At 40.4% G+C, this 16,811-nt stretch overlaps 1 protein-coding gene across 3 annotated transcripts; it reads right to left on the bottom strand.

Moving 5' to 3' along the window:
• Positions 1-885: 885 nt before the first annotated feature.
• On the bottom strand, positions 886-16,315 carry LOC115787633 (phosphatidylinositol 4-phosphate 5-kinase type-1 alpha-like). 3 transcript variants are annotated; one of them, XM_030740388.1, is made up of 17 exons: positions 16,158-16,315; positions 15,637-15,789; positions 12,692-12,733; positions 12,453-12,487; positions 12,143-12,229; positions 10,513-10,643; positions 10,246-10,363; positions 9,650-9,802; positions 8,414-8,713; positions 8,066-8,262; positions 7,872-7,955; positions 7,317-7,365; positions 7,156-7,240; positions 6,896-7,069; positions 3,390-3,579; positions 2,527-2,614; positions 886-2,424 (listed from the first exon to the last, which is right to left on the bottom strand). In XM_030740388.1, exons 2-17 carry the CDS (start codon positions 15,683-15,685, stop codon positions 2,419-2,421), a joined length of 1,788 nt encoding a protein of 595 aa, XP_030596248.1. In that variant the 5' UTR covers positions 15,686-15,789; positions 16,158-16,315; the 3' UTR covers positions 886-2,418. The 3 variants fall into 3 exon arrangements, with proteins under 3 accessions (XP_030596248.1, XP_030596250.1, XP_030596249.1); XM_030740390.1 differs by lacking the exon at positions 12,692-12,733; XM_030740389.1 differs by lacking the exon at positions 12,692-12,733 and having other exon boundaries at positions 2,527-2,632.
• Between the last annotated feature and the right edge of the window lie 496 nt (positions 16,316-16,811).

The following is a 16,811-nucleotide window of genomic DNA, read 5'->3' on the forward strand; positions in this document are numbered from 1 at the left end:
ACATTAAAGATGAAAAAGAAAAGGAAATTATCCTGGCATATATTGGCATTTTAACAGGGGTGTGTAGCCTTTTTATATCCACTGCAGTTTATCAAAAAGGTAGACAAGCTGTTTTTCCTTTTAACCTTTTGCACATCAGGCAGCCATCACCATCTTTTACTAATGAAAAACAGCAACAATACCACAATTGGGGCCTGTTTTAAAATGCTGACTGTAAATTTTAAGCCTCACTACACTAATTTTATCTCACAAAATCTACACAACTGGCTCTGTAAACCAGAGGAGGTTTAAAAATCACAAGACATGCAACAAGAGATTTCTGTGGGGAATTACAAGTTCTGTTAAGATCACAGTAAATATAGCCAACCAATATTAGTAGCAATTAAGAAATGCTAAATGCATCAATAAAAAGCAAACAGATAGGAATGCATAACAATTCGATTACCAAAGGTGATCAATTTGAAAATTTATAAAAGCTGTCATATGTGGCTGCACTTATACTGAGTTTGCACCTAGCAGCAAATACATGCAAATAGTGGAAAAGTAAATGGAGTATCACCAATGATTATAGCTCAGGCATTCAGCATTAAATCCTCCTAACACACTACATTATTTTTCTTTTTTTCTCTGTTTGGTTTTTGCACCTCCTTTGTTGTGACCAAGAAGATTGAAAACAAGAATGCTTAAGCGAGTCAAACTAGTCCACCACACATTTCACGGTCCAGTTTATAAAATTCTTCTATATTGCTAGATGTGAAATAATAATAATAAAAAAACTAAAAAACAAAAAAACAAAAAAAAAAACAAAAAAAAAAAAAAACAAAAAAAAAAAACAACCCAAGAAACAAAACTATTAAAAAAAAAAAAAAAAAAAAAAACAGCATTCATTAAAAACACCCTACAAAATACACGTTGCATTTCAGCAGCTGGATGACAGAGGCCTTGTTTCAGATGTTATGCTCAGTAGATGTTCTTTTATGCACTTGAGCCCCAATGGTACAAATGGGGTCGACAAATTAATAGAAACACCAGTTAGTACCGCGCAATACAGCAACAAAAATGGCCCCCAAACTTATAAAGCTCTGTGCATTCCTCTTTTACAGAGGATTTTCACAAAAGTTAAATTATATTTCAAACTGTACATGGAATTATAATCATAATCATAATTAAGGCTAGATTTATTGCAGGACTGTTAAATTAGACTGCATTAGCTTCAGCTAGGCGTAAACTGCAGTGTTTAAGAAAAAAAAAAAAAGAACCCTTTTATTATGGGGAAAAAAAAACAACAAATTACATGCAACGGTAATTTTTAATTTTTGCTGACTGGCAGTATATATGTGTATATACATATATATTTTTTAAAAAATCCTACTACAACTTTACTATTATAACACCATTTCCAATATCCTAACTTACTGCAAGAGCAAAGTGATTGTACCAGTTTAAACTAATGCCACATGTTCTTAGGTCACCTAAATTGGTAAGGTTTAGTGTGATTCTTGCATTTCTGTTTTTCTTGCATACTGCATATAACACAAGCTTCTCTTTGCAGGTTTGGTCCGTGACACCGAAGCTCTTACTTTATGAGACAGCCCCAGGTTATTGGGTGCTTTCATGAGCCAGTCTATAATACACCAGTAAAAACAAGTATTTAAAAAGGAAAAAAAAAACCATCCTTTTAAAATAACTCTCTGGCCTGAATATTACAGGTGACATTTAAGATTCACAGTCTTTAAAAGTAGTAGAGGTCCATTAGAATACTTGGTTAAATAAAAAGCATGAGCTGAGGGCCTTTTCTCCAGCATGAGCTGCATTCAGAGTAAGCTTTAGAAAAACAGAAGCTTACAATGTATGAATACAGTAATTTCTTTAAAACATAAGACTTTTATTTCAAACTGTGTTCCCAATCCTCCATCAAAGCAGATAGCACAAACAGTACTCTGGACTTGGACCTCTGGGTGGGAGACAGACACACAGCAAAATCTGCAGGAGGATGTGCTGTAGCACTTTGGTTAAAAACATTTTAAAAAATAGAATAAAATCATAATAATAATAATAATAATAATCCCAAAAAGGACAATGACATATATAGCCAGGCCTGAATGAAGAATCTCAGTTCTTCAACAAGGCAACATTTACAAATGCTGTCTTAACTAAGCCAAGAATGATCTTTGGTTGTGACTACAGGCACTTCTTTTGTGGCTTGAATAATAGTGTTTAATAACTACAGTATTACTGTACCTGCAGTTACTAGTGTCAAGACACAACCACCCAGTTACATCATCATATCACATTGTGCAAAAAACCCACAAACAACAACAAAAAAAAGCATAACTTTTACAAAATTCTGATACCTCAACTCAAACAACATTTCATGAAGGCTCAGAACATCCTCCAAGTCGTTCTTTTTCCTGGCATCTACACCTGCAAAAGCAGTGAAAGAAGCTCAGTTAAAAAAAAAAAAAAAAAAATCAAATGCAAGTAAATATTTTGACAGAAGAACCTGAGGAATTTAAATCAACTTACAGCGCATTTGCTTGCACTCGGGACTATGTCACTCAGTGAGATTGCTTCCTCAGCACCAAAACTTTCTTCAAGAGTCCCAGACTGAGCTCTGAAAAGAACAGAAGAGCTGCAAGAGTGCATTTGAACCTTAATACAATGAGACACTGGTCGTGCAGGTGACAACATCCTCAACAGAATATACACTGTGTTTAAAAAAAAGAAATACTTTTTTTTTTTTTCCAACTACAAGCTCGTTTGATGCTTGCTTCCATGCTTAGACTGCTGTGCTGCCTCATGAAATGCTGACTTTCCTGAGGTTCTGGTTGAGGCACATATTTGTCTTCTAAGGAGGCCTCGCTTCCAATCTGTCCATCAACAAGTCAACCATAGATTAATTCTGGCTGCAGATGGTTTCTAATACAGCCTGAAAGAAGCATTGTATTTGGATTGTTTGAGTGGGAGGACTACAAGATTTCTTACCTCAGTGAAGGAGACAATGTTCTGTTTTAAGTGAAACTAAGAAAAGGGTTTCAACTTAATGGTCCTTTTTGGGGGATACATCATTATTGTTCAGTCTGTATGTATAAAAGTGAATCAGATACAGTAGTAAGCTTGTTTGCTTTATAGCCAATGCAGAACATTTAGGTTATTTCTGCCACTTCCATATGCATAGATTCAGTGTAATTAAACATTAATCAGTACATCCAGCCCACACTGGCATGCTGTAGGAAAATGTGTGTATGAGTACTGACACAAAAGTGGTACTTATGATGGGTTATTACGATGTATTATATATATTATTAAGTGGTATTTACGGGTATTTACCATGACTACAGGATCACTAATGCACAAAATATTATACTAAACATTCATTTTCCTCTTACCTCTTGGGGTTGTCTTCTTCCTGGTTTTGCTTATTCAAAGCCTCCCGCTGAGAGTTAGGCTGAGGCTGACTTGTTGGCACAAATATGGGGGTTCCCAAGGACAAGGAGACGATGGTTTCAGGAGTGTTGCCAACAGCGTTGCTGGCAGGTATGGTCTTTGGAAGGAGGTCAGGACGATCTGCGAGCATGACTGGGTAGGAGACAAAAAAACAGTTTACTGATAAGAGATAAGATAAGATAAGATAAAACTTTAATGATCCCACGACGGGGAAATTAGCACATTACAGCAGCTCAGTACAGAGAAAAAATGAAAAGGATGAGTAAGAACAAATAACTAAACTAAAACTAAAATAGAATAGAATAAAATAAAATAAAATAGCAAAAAAACTATACACATATACATAAGCACTATATACATAAAATATATATATCAATGTCAATACACACATTTACATATACACACATATACACACACATCAAAAACACTATATACAGATATCAAAATATTATATACATTTGTAGCCGGTAAGGTACACAGCATACACGGTATGCATTATATGGGTGAGTGTAATAAATAAAATGTATCTGGACTGTATGGATAAAGTGATGGCAGAGGAGGTAAAGTGTTCAAGTGACTCAAGACATTATGATGCGTTATACAGTCTAACTGCTGTTGGGATGGATGACCTGCGAAAGCGCTCCTTCCTGCAGCGAGGATGTTTCAGTCTCTGTCTGAAGGAGCTGCTCAGCTCACCCACGGTCTCATGCAGAGGGTGATGGGGGTTGTCCATGATGGATGTCAGCTTTGCTAACATCCTCCTCTCACCCACCACCATCACAGACTCCAGAGGACATCCCAACACAGAGCTAGACCTCCGCACCAGTTTGTCGATCCTGCTCCTGTCCCTTTCGGTGCATCCACCCCCCCAGCAGGCCACTGCATAGAAAAGGGCAGATGCTACCACTGAGTCATAAAAGGTCTTTAACAGAGTCCTGCAGACACCAAAGGACCTCAGTCTCCTCAGCAGGTGTAGTCGACTCTGGCCCTTCTTATACAGGACGTCTGTGTTTGTAGTCCAGTCCAGCTTGTTGTTGAGATGAACACCCAGGTACTTGTAGGAGACCACTGTCTCAATGTCCTTTCCCTGGATGTTCACCGGTGCTGTAGGGGGTGGCTTCCTCCTGAAGTCTATAACCATCTCCTTCGTCTTGCTGGCGTTGATTTGCAGTGCGTTGTTCTCACACCAGCCGACAAAGTCACTGATGACCCCCCTGTATTCCTGGTCGTTCCCATCTGATACACATCCGATGATGGCCGTATCATCTGAGAACTTCTGTAGGTGGCAATGGTCCGAGTTGTACCTGAAGTCTGAGGTGTACAGACTGAAAAGAAAGGGTGAGAGGACCGTGCCCTGTGGTGCCCCCGTGCTGCAGACTACTACAACAGACACACAGTCATGGCACCTCACATACTGTGGTCTGTTGGTGAGGTAGTTGATGATCCATGCCGTTAGCTGACTGTCTACTCCGGCTCCCTCCATCTTCCCTCTGAGTAGTGCAGGCTGGATGGTGTTGAAAGCACTGGAGAAGTCAAAGAACATGACCCTCACAGTGTTTCCTGCCTGCTCTAGGTGAGAGAGGGATCTGTGCAGCAGGTAGATGCGGCATCGTCCACCCCGATGCCGGGCTGGTAGGCGAACTGCAGGGGGTCCAGCGCTGAGCTCACCAGTGGGCGGAGGTGGTGTAGGATGAGCCTCTCCATGGTCTTCATCAGGTGAGAAGTCAGGGCCACAGGTCTCTAGTGGTTGGACTCCCTGGGCTGTGCGATCTTTGGCACTGGAACTATGCAGGAAGTCTTCCACAGTTCAGGAACCCTCTCCAGATTCAGGCTCAGGTTGAAGATGTGCAGGACCACCTGACAGAGCTGGTCTGCACAGTCCCTGAGCAGTCTGGGGCTGATTCCATCTGGACCCGCTGCCTTCCTGATCTTCGACTTCCTGAGCTGACTTCTCACCTGGGGTGGCTGTAGCTCAGTAGGTAGAGCAGGTCACCTACTGATCGGAAGGTCAGCGGTTCGAATCCTGGCTACTCCAGGCTACATGCCAATGTATCCTTGGGCAAGATACTTAACCCCAAGTTGCTCTCCGACCGTTCTGTCGGAGTATGTATGCGTGTGAATGGTAGTTAATTAAAGCACTTAGCTTCGTAAAAATGGAAGTGCTTGTATGAATGGGAGTGCATGGGTGAATGCAAACAGGTTGTATAAGGGCTTTGAGTGCTCATACTGAGTAGAAAAGCGCTATATAAGAACTAGTCCATTTACCATTTACCTGATCAGGTGTGAGATGGATGTGAGGCTGGGTTGGGGTGGGTGATGGGGCTGGCTCCGCTGTGGGTGAGGGTGAGGAGAGTGCAGGCAATGATGGCATTGCACCAGGAGAGAGGGGGGTCAGCATACGGAAGGGGGCAGATGGGAGCTGAGGGGTGGGGGAGGTGGTCAACGACCCAGAGTCAAATCTATTGAAAAATAGATTCAGGTTGTTAGCCCACCCCCCAGTCAGCAGACACTGTGGCTCCTCCATTGTCCTCAAAGTGGCCAGAGATTTTTTTCATGTTTCTTCAGACTTCTCGGACTTTGTTATGTTGGAGCTGTTCCTCCATCTTCCTCCTGAAGCTTTCTTTGCCTCTCCGGATCTTGCATTTTACATCCTTTTGCACTCTCCTCAGTTCCTCCTTGTCTCCAGATCTGAAGGCCCTCTTCTTCTCGTTCAGCAGGGCCTTCAGCTCTGGGGTCACCCATGGTTTATTGTTGGAGAAGCACCGTACCTTCTTGGTTGGCAAAGTGTTCTCCACACAGAAGTTCATGTAGTCTGTGATGCAGTGGGTGAGGACATCAATGTCCTCACCGTGAGGCCTGCAGAGTTCCTGCCAGTCTGTACATTCAAAACAGTCTCTCAGGGCCTCACTGCAGTCCTCAGACCACAGTCTTAATGTCTTCTTGGTGGGGGGTTTCCTCTTCACAATGGGGGTGTGGTGGGGTGAAGAATGACCAGGTTGTGGTCTGAGTGGCCAAGCGGGGGTAGAGGTGATGAGCTGTAAGCCTCCTTTGTGTTAGCAAACAGCAGGTCTAGAGTTTTATTGTCCCTTGTGTGGCAGTCAACATATTGGGTGAAGTTAGGGAGAGTGGAAGAAGGTGAGGCATGGTTGAAGTCCCCAGAGATGATAATCAGGGACTGCGGATGTGCCGTCTGTAACTGAGAGACGGTGGTGTGGATGTCCTCACAGGCTGCTGTAGCGTCGGCCGACAGCGGGATGTAAACAATTAACACAATAACGTGAAAACTCCCGGGCCAGGTGGTATGGCCGAACACTACACCTCCGCCCACTGGTTGAAAAAGAAGCACTTCCCACACTGCTACATGCAAGAAGACTAAATGTTTGCGGCTATCATTAAGCATAATTTGTTTCCAGGGAAACTGTGTTCTTCTGTCTTTTTTAATTCTCACCTTTGTCTCCTTCGGTGTCTTCTCTGGTGTCAGCACTGCCTTGATGTTGGAGGAAAGGACTCTGGGTGTTGCTGCTGCTGCTGCTGGTTTGGGTCAGCAGAGAAGGTCCAGAGCCGGCTGCTTTTTTCACAGGACCGGCTCCTGCGCGGCGCTTCTTAGCCGGGGAGCTTTTCGCTAGATACAAGACAGAAAAGCTTTGAGCCTGTACAGTAAAACTGGGATCACAGAATCGTGCTCAGATAGATACAACACAAACATACCTCCACTCTTTTTGAAGACTGTGCCGCACATAAATTTCTGAAATCGCTCTGCGTAGAAACTTGGTCTGTGTACTGAAACAGTGTCCTGAAGAAAAGAACACAAGTTTACATTGCTTTTTATTAAAAATGCAGAACAAGCCAGCGCTAATAAGGGTCCTTACGCCATCATGAACCAGAGCCTTCCAGGAGTGTTCAAGCTTCTTTACAAATCTGAAAAACAACACACACACTCTGGCTTAATCATAAAAGTTATATCATCAAACAGGAGTAGTTTCTCATCACACAGTCACTGCAGAAACATTTGAAAGTGCCCTTGTAGCTTTACTCAGGTGCTGAAACCCTGTTTGCACAACTTCATTCGCATCATGTGAACTTTTTTTCTGCTGTCTGCCACATGCGTGCACAGTGGAACAGATAAACTCCTATTTTAGTCACCTCAGGGTGCGTCATGGTTATACCTTGGCAGAGTTTTTCCTGTATGGATGATATTTTTGAGGACCATTTCTAAATAAAATAACACAGACTCATTGCCTGGGTGTATTGTAGTCATTCCAACACTCCATTCTGACCTGAAGTGTAAAACGTCAGGGTGCCTAATGTGATTGTGCATTGGGGTTTAAGAGCCAAAAGCGAGATCTACACTTGATACGGTTCCTGACTACATTTTGAGCAGATGCTTGGTGTCAATGTTTCAACAAGGACAATAAAGTTAGTACCTATAAGACTGGAGAATGTCAATAATACCGATGTACACCAGCAGCCTCTCCATTTTCGAGTTTCGTGCAGGAATTCCTCCCGTTCTGTAAAGAAAACACCTTTAGTGCCCTGTCATCCTTCTCAGTCGACATGTCATTGTGGTGACATAAACTTGTGCAATGAGGTTGCTCGACACAATCACACTGTCACTCACTTGTCCTCTGTGTCCATGGATCCCATGTGTCCCGCCTCTGCCTGGATGGCCTCTATAGCCGTGCTGTACAGAGCCTTTTGGACTTGACCTTTTGCCCCAGCTCCCGCCTCTTGGTTGGCCTGCTCTTGACAGGCCTGATCTACGTTATGAATTCCCACAAGAAGACTGTAGTCCATAATCTTGAAACTCTGCAGGAGCTGAATGAAAATTAAGGAACATGGATACTGTAAGATCAGGATATTTAGAGGAAAAATTAAGACATTTTTACTCATTAAATATTGTATTTAAGGAGATTCTAACTAAAATGATGGCAAAATTCATGTGTGCTCATGTTTTCACAGTTCTCACCAAGCAGTCTCTCTGAAGGGTCTTGCAAAGAGCAGTGTACGTATCACCATCCAGCAACAGCCCGTCAGGCATGTCCTGCATGAAATCCAGGTCTTTGTATGTGGGTACAGCCTTTTCTCTCTCTTTAGGCGAGGCTCGTCGCTTATAGGTGGAACCCTTCAGATCATACTTGAGGTGCATTCGTACAGCACTCGGTAGCAGATTATTCATGACTACAATGCGGATGTTTTTACCACCTGCCTGGATGCAGTAAAGCCCATAAAACTTTGGTAATAAGGTCCGCTTGTTCTGGTTCAGGTTCTGAAGCAGGAAAAAAAGAAAAAAGGAGGATGGGAGTAAGGTGAGGCAAAATGAGAAGAAAAATCAGTGTATGTGACCACAAAGTGTAATGAATGGTTAAGTCAAGAAACCTACCAAACTAACAAATAATGCAGACATACCAGAGTAAAGTAAACTCGCAGTGAGTATGTCGAGTGTTATAATTAGAGACCTGCCTAACTAGTTAGTCTAGTTTTTAAAAGACAAATACATGAAATTAAGATGCATAATTTTAACAGTTTTTGTGCAATCCAAACCACAGTTTCCAGCATGTTGCACAATAGGCGTGGACAGGAAAACAACATAGAAACAATATTTGACAACAGAGTGTTATTTCAACTGGAAATACAATCTCTTGCGTTGCATTCCTTCACCAACTATCCTAGCTGCAATTTCTATCCAGATGTGACCTTTGATTTTTGGTCTAAAGGACAAAATGACAGCTTGTGAATTCATAGCGCATCAGTTCTCGAGATGACATGTTTTGTGAAGTCACATGAGCAACATCTAATCAGTTTGTCACTGAATCCAAAGAAACATTTCTGCAAGAAGTTGTGAAAATCTCTCAGGGTGCTGTTATGTAATATTTACTAGAATGGAACAATTAACGCACATGAGGTCATAGCTGATCTTTGGACACTAAAATCTAATCAGTTTATCACTGAGTTAAAGTTGATAATAAATAAATCGATATGATGGTCATAAAAAAAGGTGAGTACATAGGGACAACATGAAAGCATAATGCGCCTGCTATGGCAGTTGTGGACTAACAAAACAACTGCAGATTAATCGTTAGGGCTGTGCATGAAAACTTCAGTTTGCAGTGCTACTGTAGCAGCACCACTGGTATCCAAAACCTTGGATTTGATAATCATAAGAAGATGATGATTAAGATATTTTGTGACTGTCAAATCTTACCATGAAGTATCCAGGCAGCAGTTTCTGTAGAAATTCAGCCTCTTTGTGCTGAACTGTCTTGATGATATACTCATCATCTCTAGAGACGTAGAACAAAGATCCACTGGCCCCGGAGTTGGACAACTCGATCAGCGGCTCATTGCACAGAGAATACTATAAACACACCAGGACACAGTGTTTAGACATGTGATTAAGACTTAAAAACACCCTTTTTACCACATTTTTACACATGAACACTTAACAATGTCCATGTCAGAACACTGACTGAAGCTCTGGTCTGACTATAAAGTATATAAAGTTTGGTTTGGGTAAGAAGCAGGGCCTAGAGAGAGCATGCAGGTGGAAGGAAATGTGTAAACAAAAGACATTCAGAAGGTTCATGGCTGAAACACTACTGTGAAAAACGCCTTTAAAGGCTTAAAAATAGCAACAGCAGCTCCACCTCTCCTTTGTCAAAACTACATTATTCACACTTCCCTGGTCACAGTTCCAATTTCTCAATCATTCCTTTCTCCTCATAGTTAACTGCTCTTTCCCTTTCTTCACAGAGTTTGCACATTTTTTTAGTAGAACAATTGCTGATTAAACAAGTATACCATGTAGTCATCTGGCCGGATGCCAAACATCTCTCTGAAATAGCGAAAGGCGATTGGGGCGTATGTTTTAAATCTGAAATCTCCATAGTGGTGACCAGGTGTCAGGTTACTACCCTCACTGCAGGTAAGAAACAGAGGAGGCACAAGATTATTTTCCACAGTGGTTCAAAGTAGGCTTGCAGAAATAAAATACCCTGATAAAAGAAATACAGCATGCGTTCATTTTTCTTTACAAACTATCTCTAATTCATCATTTTAAAGGCTCACCTAGGGAAGAAGATGCTCTCCACCACCTCAAAGTCCTGCAGCAGCACATCTCTCTCGGGTTTATGACTTAAGCTGCCTATTGTGTGTGTGATGCCTAACTGGATAGCATCTTTCAGAGCAGATGATGTTGTCTGGAAAAAAGAGAAAACTTACATGTATCAAATGCAACAAACGCAGTTCAAAGTGAATACTTTAAGGTGAAATCCCACAAGGGCTTGTAAAGCTTTTTATTTTTTTATTTCAGAAACTGCACTACAGATTAATGAGTTAACCCAAAAGGTTCATCAACCAATGCCTATGTTTACTGTTAGGTGGGGGAGGGGGGTGGTACAAATATACTTGACAGTTTTTCAGTTTGCTTTCATTTTCACTTGGTATGTGGTTAGGCTTGAGCATAAAAACTACTCGGTTTAGAAGTGAGGAAAATATTGTGGTGGGTTAAAATGTACTTTACACAATATAAAGTATCACCACATCAAGAGGTACCATTTTACAAGTGCCTATTCACGTGGCTGCTAAAGGTTGTGTAACCTTAAATTAAACCATATATGCTTCTTCATTTTCCATCTATAAACCATATACTATTTTACAGTGATCGAAAGTTCTAGTAAAGATGTACAAAGCTTTAGCTTCTTTTAACCCTTCATATCACAGCTCCATCTGTGAGCAGAGAAGCCCCACCTACCTGCTGTTCAAGCCTGCTGTTTAGAAAGGGCATCCAATAAGAAGAAAGTTGGCTCAAAGGAAGAAAGAAGGAAGTTTAAACATCAGTCACACAGGCACAGACTGGTTGATGGCCTCTTGGCAACCTTGGAAAAATGTGTATTCCCTAACAAGTTAGCAAGTGGTTGCTGGCTGTCACCCAGTAAAATCAGTCACAAAGATGATGCTTGGACCAAAAACCTCTTTCTGATTGCTCACCTCCAGTTTGCATGGAAGATGCCAACTTGTCTGCAACACAAACATCACAAACTGGAAATGGAGACGTTCTCCTTCAAAGTAAAAGCTGTGCTATAAGGCTGCAGACAAAACAAGTCAGCAACCGTCTCCATTTCCAGTTTATGTCGCACTTTTTTGCAATTTCTGTACCACTTGCTGAACAGTTTGCACCATATACCTTTTTGCAACCAATTTCTCGCTAGGGACTGCAAGCAAACTCCAGCAACCACCCACAGATTTCACACTTTTTCCTACTGACTGGTGGTTGCCAGGGGTCCCCAACCAGTCTCTAGACCTGTGTGAATGAGGTTTTAGCAACAGACTTCACAGCAACTGCCAGTAACTTCCAGCAACCACTAGTAAACGAGTTGAAGAATACTCATTTTTCATTTGGGTGTCAGATGGTCACCGAACCTGGTCTAGGCCTTTCTGACTGGGGCCTTAAGCGGTTACGTTAGCGGCAATACAAAGAGGCTGCTGTGAGTTTCAAAGGCCAGAATAGTGAGCTGCAGACAAAACAAGACACAGACTTATAAATTTTGAGATTATTCACTATTTTATAGACTAAAGATAATTCACTAACTCATTGAGAAAACAATTGGAAGAGGAATAGATAATGAAAGTTATTGTTAGCTGGAGCTCTACAGACAGAGTGAAAATGTGCTTCAGTGTTCAGTGGCTGATCCCCAACCTTCTTGTACGTCGTCTCCCCAGTGGGATCAATTCCACGATGCCCGATAGTTTTTTTCAAAGCCTGAGACGTGCTAGTGCTTGGACCCTGTCAGTACAAACATGGTACAAAACAGGATTATAAGAGGAAAATAACTGATTGTAGATCTGCAGCAACATGTAATATTCTCATGCTTAAAAACAGGAAGGCACAACAATGTGTCAGCAAAATATGGGTCAATTCCAAACTGTTTAAGAGAAAAGAAATGTAGGTTTCCTAACTGACAGAGACAAATTACACATTTCCTCCCCACAATTACCCCATTTCTCACCTCTGCAGAAGCTTTGTTTTGAGCCCCAGTCATGTCTGGAATCAGAGAGAAAGACATGTTATGCATGAAATTAAACACGGAGGACAGGAAATGAGCGGCTAAGGCAAATGCAGTTATTACACTGGATGCAGTAATGTCAAACAACACAGCCGGAAACAGTTTCTACCATTCCCTAACACTGAAAACAGAGAGTGCAGCTGAGCTCTAACACAAGCATGCACACAAACCTCTGTCATTACCTCTGAAAGAAGACAGTTTCCTCCAGAATAGACTCTGCAGGTCTTTGCGTGCAATGAAAGGAATTATAGATAATTATAGATATAGATATATAGATATAGACAGAGGTCATATGGGGCCAATGAATGTGGTGTTTGAAGTTAATAGTACATAGCTTCCACAATTGCCGTGTGCTTTATTAAAGGCATAATTGTGTCTGCAATTCAATTTCTTTTTAATATTTACTTTGTACATTACAGCACCAGTTCCAAAACATCGGAGGTGCAGTGTTGACACAACAAAATGTTTGTTTTTAAAAAAAAATAAATAAATAAATAATTCTTTTGAATTTGATTCCCGCAACACATATTGGCAAAGTTCAAACAAAAGACTGCAATAAGTAATGTGACTGGACATAAATTTGCAGAAGTAAAGCTGTGGAGGGGTTCACCAGTGTTTCTCAGTAATGCACTGTACACAAGAGACAAGCCTGCAGATGATATTAAGTGCCTGTGATCTTCAGCCCTCGGGCAGCAATGCAATAAAGGCAAGCATGATCCTGTAGCGAAAATCTCTCCTGAAAACTATTATCAATGAACATATTTGTCTTATCCACAAATGAAGCAAACAAACCAACCATACAGAAAAACATCTAGAAATATTTTTGCTTTCTCTGGGCCTGAGCTGTCAAGGGTTTCTCCTGCATGTCAGAAATTCTGAAGGCTATCAGCTTTCCACCAAAGGAAATATGCCACTACTGTGATAAAATACTACTACTATTACTTAAAAAAAAAAAAAAAAAAAAAAAAAAAAAAGAAATTGTACAGCACTTATTAGAAACCAGCATTGCATAGTGCTTCCCAACAGCACACACAAAAAAAATAGGCCACACAAGACTCAAGTGCAAAGTCAAAATAAAAATGAGACTCCACAGTAAAGATTAAAATTAACAAAATATTTAAAAGTGAATAGAATAAAATGTCAGTAAGCTAAGAATATTAAAGATATCAAATCTATAATAAAATTTAAAAGATATAAATGAGACTTTAGCACCGATGAAGCAAACTGGAGTTCCTCATGCAAGTCATTCCACAATCAAGAATTATTAAATATTAGCTTTTGTCTTTAAGCATGAGTTGGGACCAGTTAACAGGTTTCTGTGCACTGGTTAGTACGGGGACAGCAGTTCTTGTACGAAGTCTTGCTGCTGCATTTTGAACAATCTGAAGATTATACACAGATTTCTGATTGATACCTGCTAAAAGGCCATTACAATAATCTGAGAGGAAATAAAAGCATTAATGACAGTCTGAGCGTCACTAAAACTGAGTACCGGTTAGATCCTTGCAACATTCCTAAGATGGTAGTAGCAGGACTGAGTGAGGTTTCTCAAAACTGTGGTTAGAATCAAATAGCACATCCAGGATTATGACAGCTGATTTCACATGACTGGATGCAGCTTATCTGGACCAATAACAAGAACTACTCTTTTAACTCAACCTAATAAAAAAAAATAAAATAATAATAATAAAATTAAATTAAAAATTAAAATTAAAAAAAGAAGAAGAAAAAGAAAAAGAAGAATTAAAAAAAAAAATTGGGATAACAGATTCTTTGTCCTCTGAATTCAGGAAGGGAAGGACCAATCAGACTGTTATCAATTCAAAAAGCCAACATTTGTGCTGGTATGGGAGGGCATTAGTGCACAAGGTGAGATTAACTTGCACATCTGTGAAAGCACCATTAATATATACCAATTTTGGAGCTACATGTGCTGCTGGCAACACATTATGCATTTCAGCGGTTCTTGCTTAATTCAGCAAGGACCTCTTCTCATTACCGCAGCTCTGTCACCCATTGACAAAATGTGGCAACATTATAAAACAAAAAACATGTCAAGGAAGGCCCAAACCTCTTATATCAACATTTAATTATTCACACTTCCCTAATTTCAGTACTGGTTACTCAATCACTCCTTCCTTCTTCAGAGTTAACAAGTGGTTCCCGTTCTTCAGAATCTGTGCTGTTTTTGCACTTTGTGATAGAACGGATGCTGAGTAAAATCATTTCTCTTGGTGAATGGGGTGACAAGGCATATGAAATGGGATGGGATGGTGTGAAACTGCTGTGCAGCTGAAATTCCATGTGAAACAAGAATGAGATAACAGTGTGTTTTCTTAACAAGAGAAGTCAGTCTGTATAGTTCCTAATGGTTTAGAGAGCATTGTTAAACATGTCGCTGTCCCAAACAAGCTACTGGAATCAAATTCAAAATGATTATACATATTTGACATGTCAATTAAATAGTGAGGTGAGTATAAAAACTTTTGCGCCGTAATGCTACTGTGATGTGAGGTAAATCAACAGGTTTTCGTCCTTGAATTTTTAATACACAGAGAAATATTTAAGACATTTTGGGAAATAGTCTTATTTGCTTTCTTGCCAAGAAGAACACAAGAAGATTTATATGTTTATTTCTGTTTTTTAGTATGACCTTTATTTGAGAGCCCCAAATTTACAGAAGAGCAAGGCTGAGTTTCTGTCAGAGTATCCCTTCTAAATTTTATTAAAGGCTCGGTTAAATGGCTCCAATTACACTTATTTATTGACTGCACTGATTGAAATATTTGAAATATGTTGCCATTCAAAATGCACGAGCCAATTTTACTAAGCATGTACATGCATGATTTTGTTAGGTAGCTACTTTTGGCTACTCCCTTATTTTTCAAGGGGTTGCGATAACAGATGGATGATTTGCCACAGGCTTTACACCGGATGGCCTTCCTGATGGACCCCTCCTGTTTATCTTGAGTACACTACCATGTGACATCTAACTCTGGGTTACAGGCAGCTGATCTGTGAGACATATACCTTGTGAAACGCATCTGTATAACGTAACAAAGTTATTTCAGGCATGTCTGGTGTATACACTAACATGAAAGGTGGAGGATTACAACACAGTACTTACTGCCAGTCTGGCCCTGTAGCCCTGGAGGCTCCTCTGCAGCTGTGGCCATTCAGACCAGAAACTAAACTCAGACTCGCTTTGGAGGAAACTGTGGTCTTTATTCACCCCTTAACTTCAAATTTATCGGTGTTCTCAGTTCAGGAAGGCGTGGATCTGTGTGGGAAAAAACCGACAGCTCATCAACTGCAGACACTCTCCATGATTTCATGCCAGCAAATACCAACAACAGCCACGTTGAAGAGCTGTGCTAATGGAAATAAAGGGCACATAAACAGGCGGCAACTTCGTACCAACGGCAACTAAACTCCTGGTATGCTCTTCAGCAGTCTAGCACATAAAAACTACATGGTTAGGCCGATGCATGTTGTCGACAAGTTAACGTGAGAGACACAGAGATGTCTGAGTTGCGATATTCAACTAAACAGAGGCGACAACGCGCCTGCATTGACTTTTTCTAACTTTAACTAAGCCATTCACACTAACAAATAACGAAAAACAACAAAAACAAACAGTTAACTTACCTGAAAAGCTGGTGTGGGAGTTTTGGTATTTAAAAAAAAAAAAAAAAATACCTTTTTTCTTTCCTAAATGTACAGTTTCCCCCAAAAACAAATAAATAAGGAAGAAGTGCGGAAGCGGCAGCTTTCTGTGAGCGCTGCTCGTCGGAGCAAGCGCAGCCTTTCCGGTGTGAAAATCTTTCAAAAGAAAACACACACTTTCAGAATAAAATAACACCACCCAAAAGCTTACTGCTAAAAACTTAATTGTGCACAGAAAAGTATACATTTACAGTGCTGTGAAAATTAGTTTGCCCGCTTCCAAACTGTCACGCTTACATGTTTCAGGTCATCGAACGAATTTTAATATTAGACAAAGATAACCCAAGTAAATACAAAAGGCAATTGTTAAATGATGATTTCATTTATTGAGGGGGAACGTTTACTACTTAAACTGAAATATAAAATTTAACTATGTAATGTGGAGGTATACTCAGGTAAAGTGCCTCATCCTCTATACAGAGTAAAGCACAATCTGTTTATATGTCTTTGTACTCAATTTAAACCCAGTTAAGTCTTTGATCATTTCAGACAGTAAACTGTAGCCTTTAGTTAAAATGTGTGTGTGTTATATGGGTATATATAAAGTGTGACTGGGGAAAAATTAATTTAGGAAAA

The sequence above is a fragment of the Archocentrus centrarchus genome, chromosome 11 (genome assembly GCF_007364275.1).
Source record: "Archocentrus centrarchus isolate MPI-CPG fArcCen1 chromosome 11, fArcCen1, whole genome shotgun sequence".
Lineage (NCBI taxonomy): Eukaryota > Metazoa > Chordata > Actinopteri > Cichliformes > Cichlidae > Archocentrus > Archocentrus centrarchus.

Excerpts from the sequence above, each read along its gene's own strand:
- LOC115787633 (XM_030740388.1), bottom strand. The coding sequence starts at position 15,685 with ATGGCCACAGCTGCAGAGGAGCCTCCAGGGCTACAGGGCCAGACTGGC. Across the intron at positions 12,230-12,452 it reads AAAACAAAGCTTCTGCAGAG|GGTCCAAGCACTAGCACGTC; the intron begins GTGAGAAATGGG and ends TTGTACTGACAG. Across the intron at positions 7,956-8,065 it reads TCCATGGACACAGAGGACAA|AACGGGAGGAATTCCTGCAC; the intron begins GTGAGTGACAGT and ends TTTTCTTTACAG.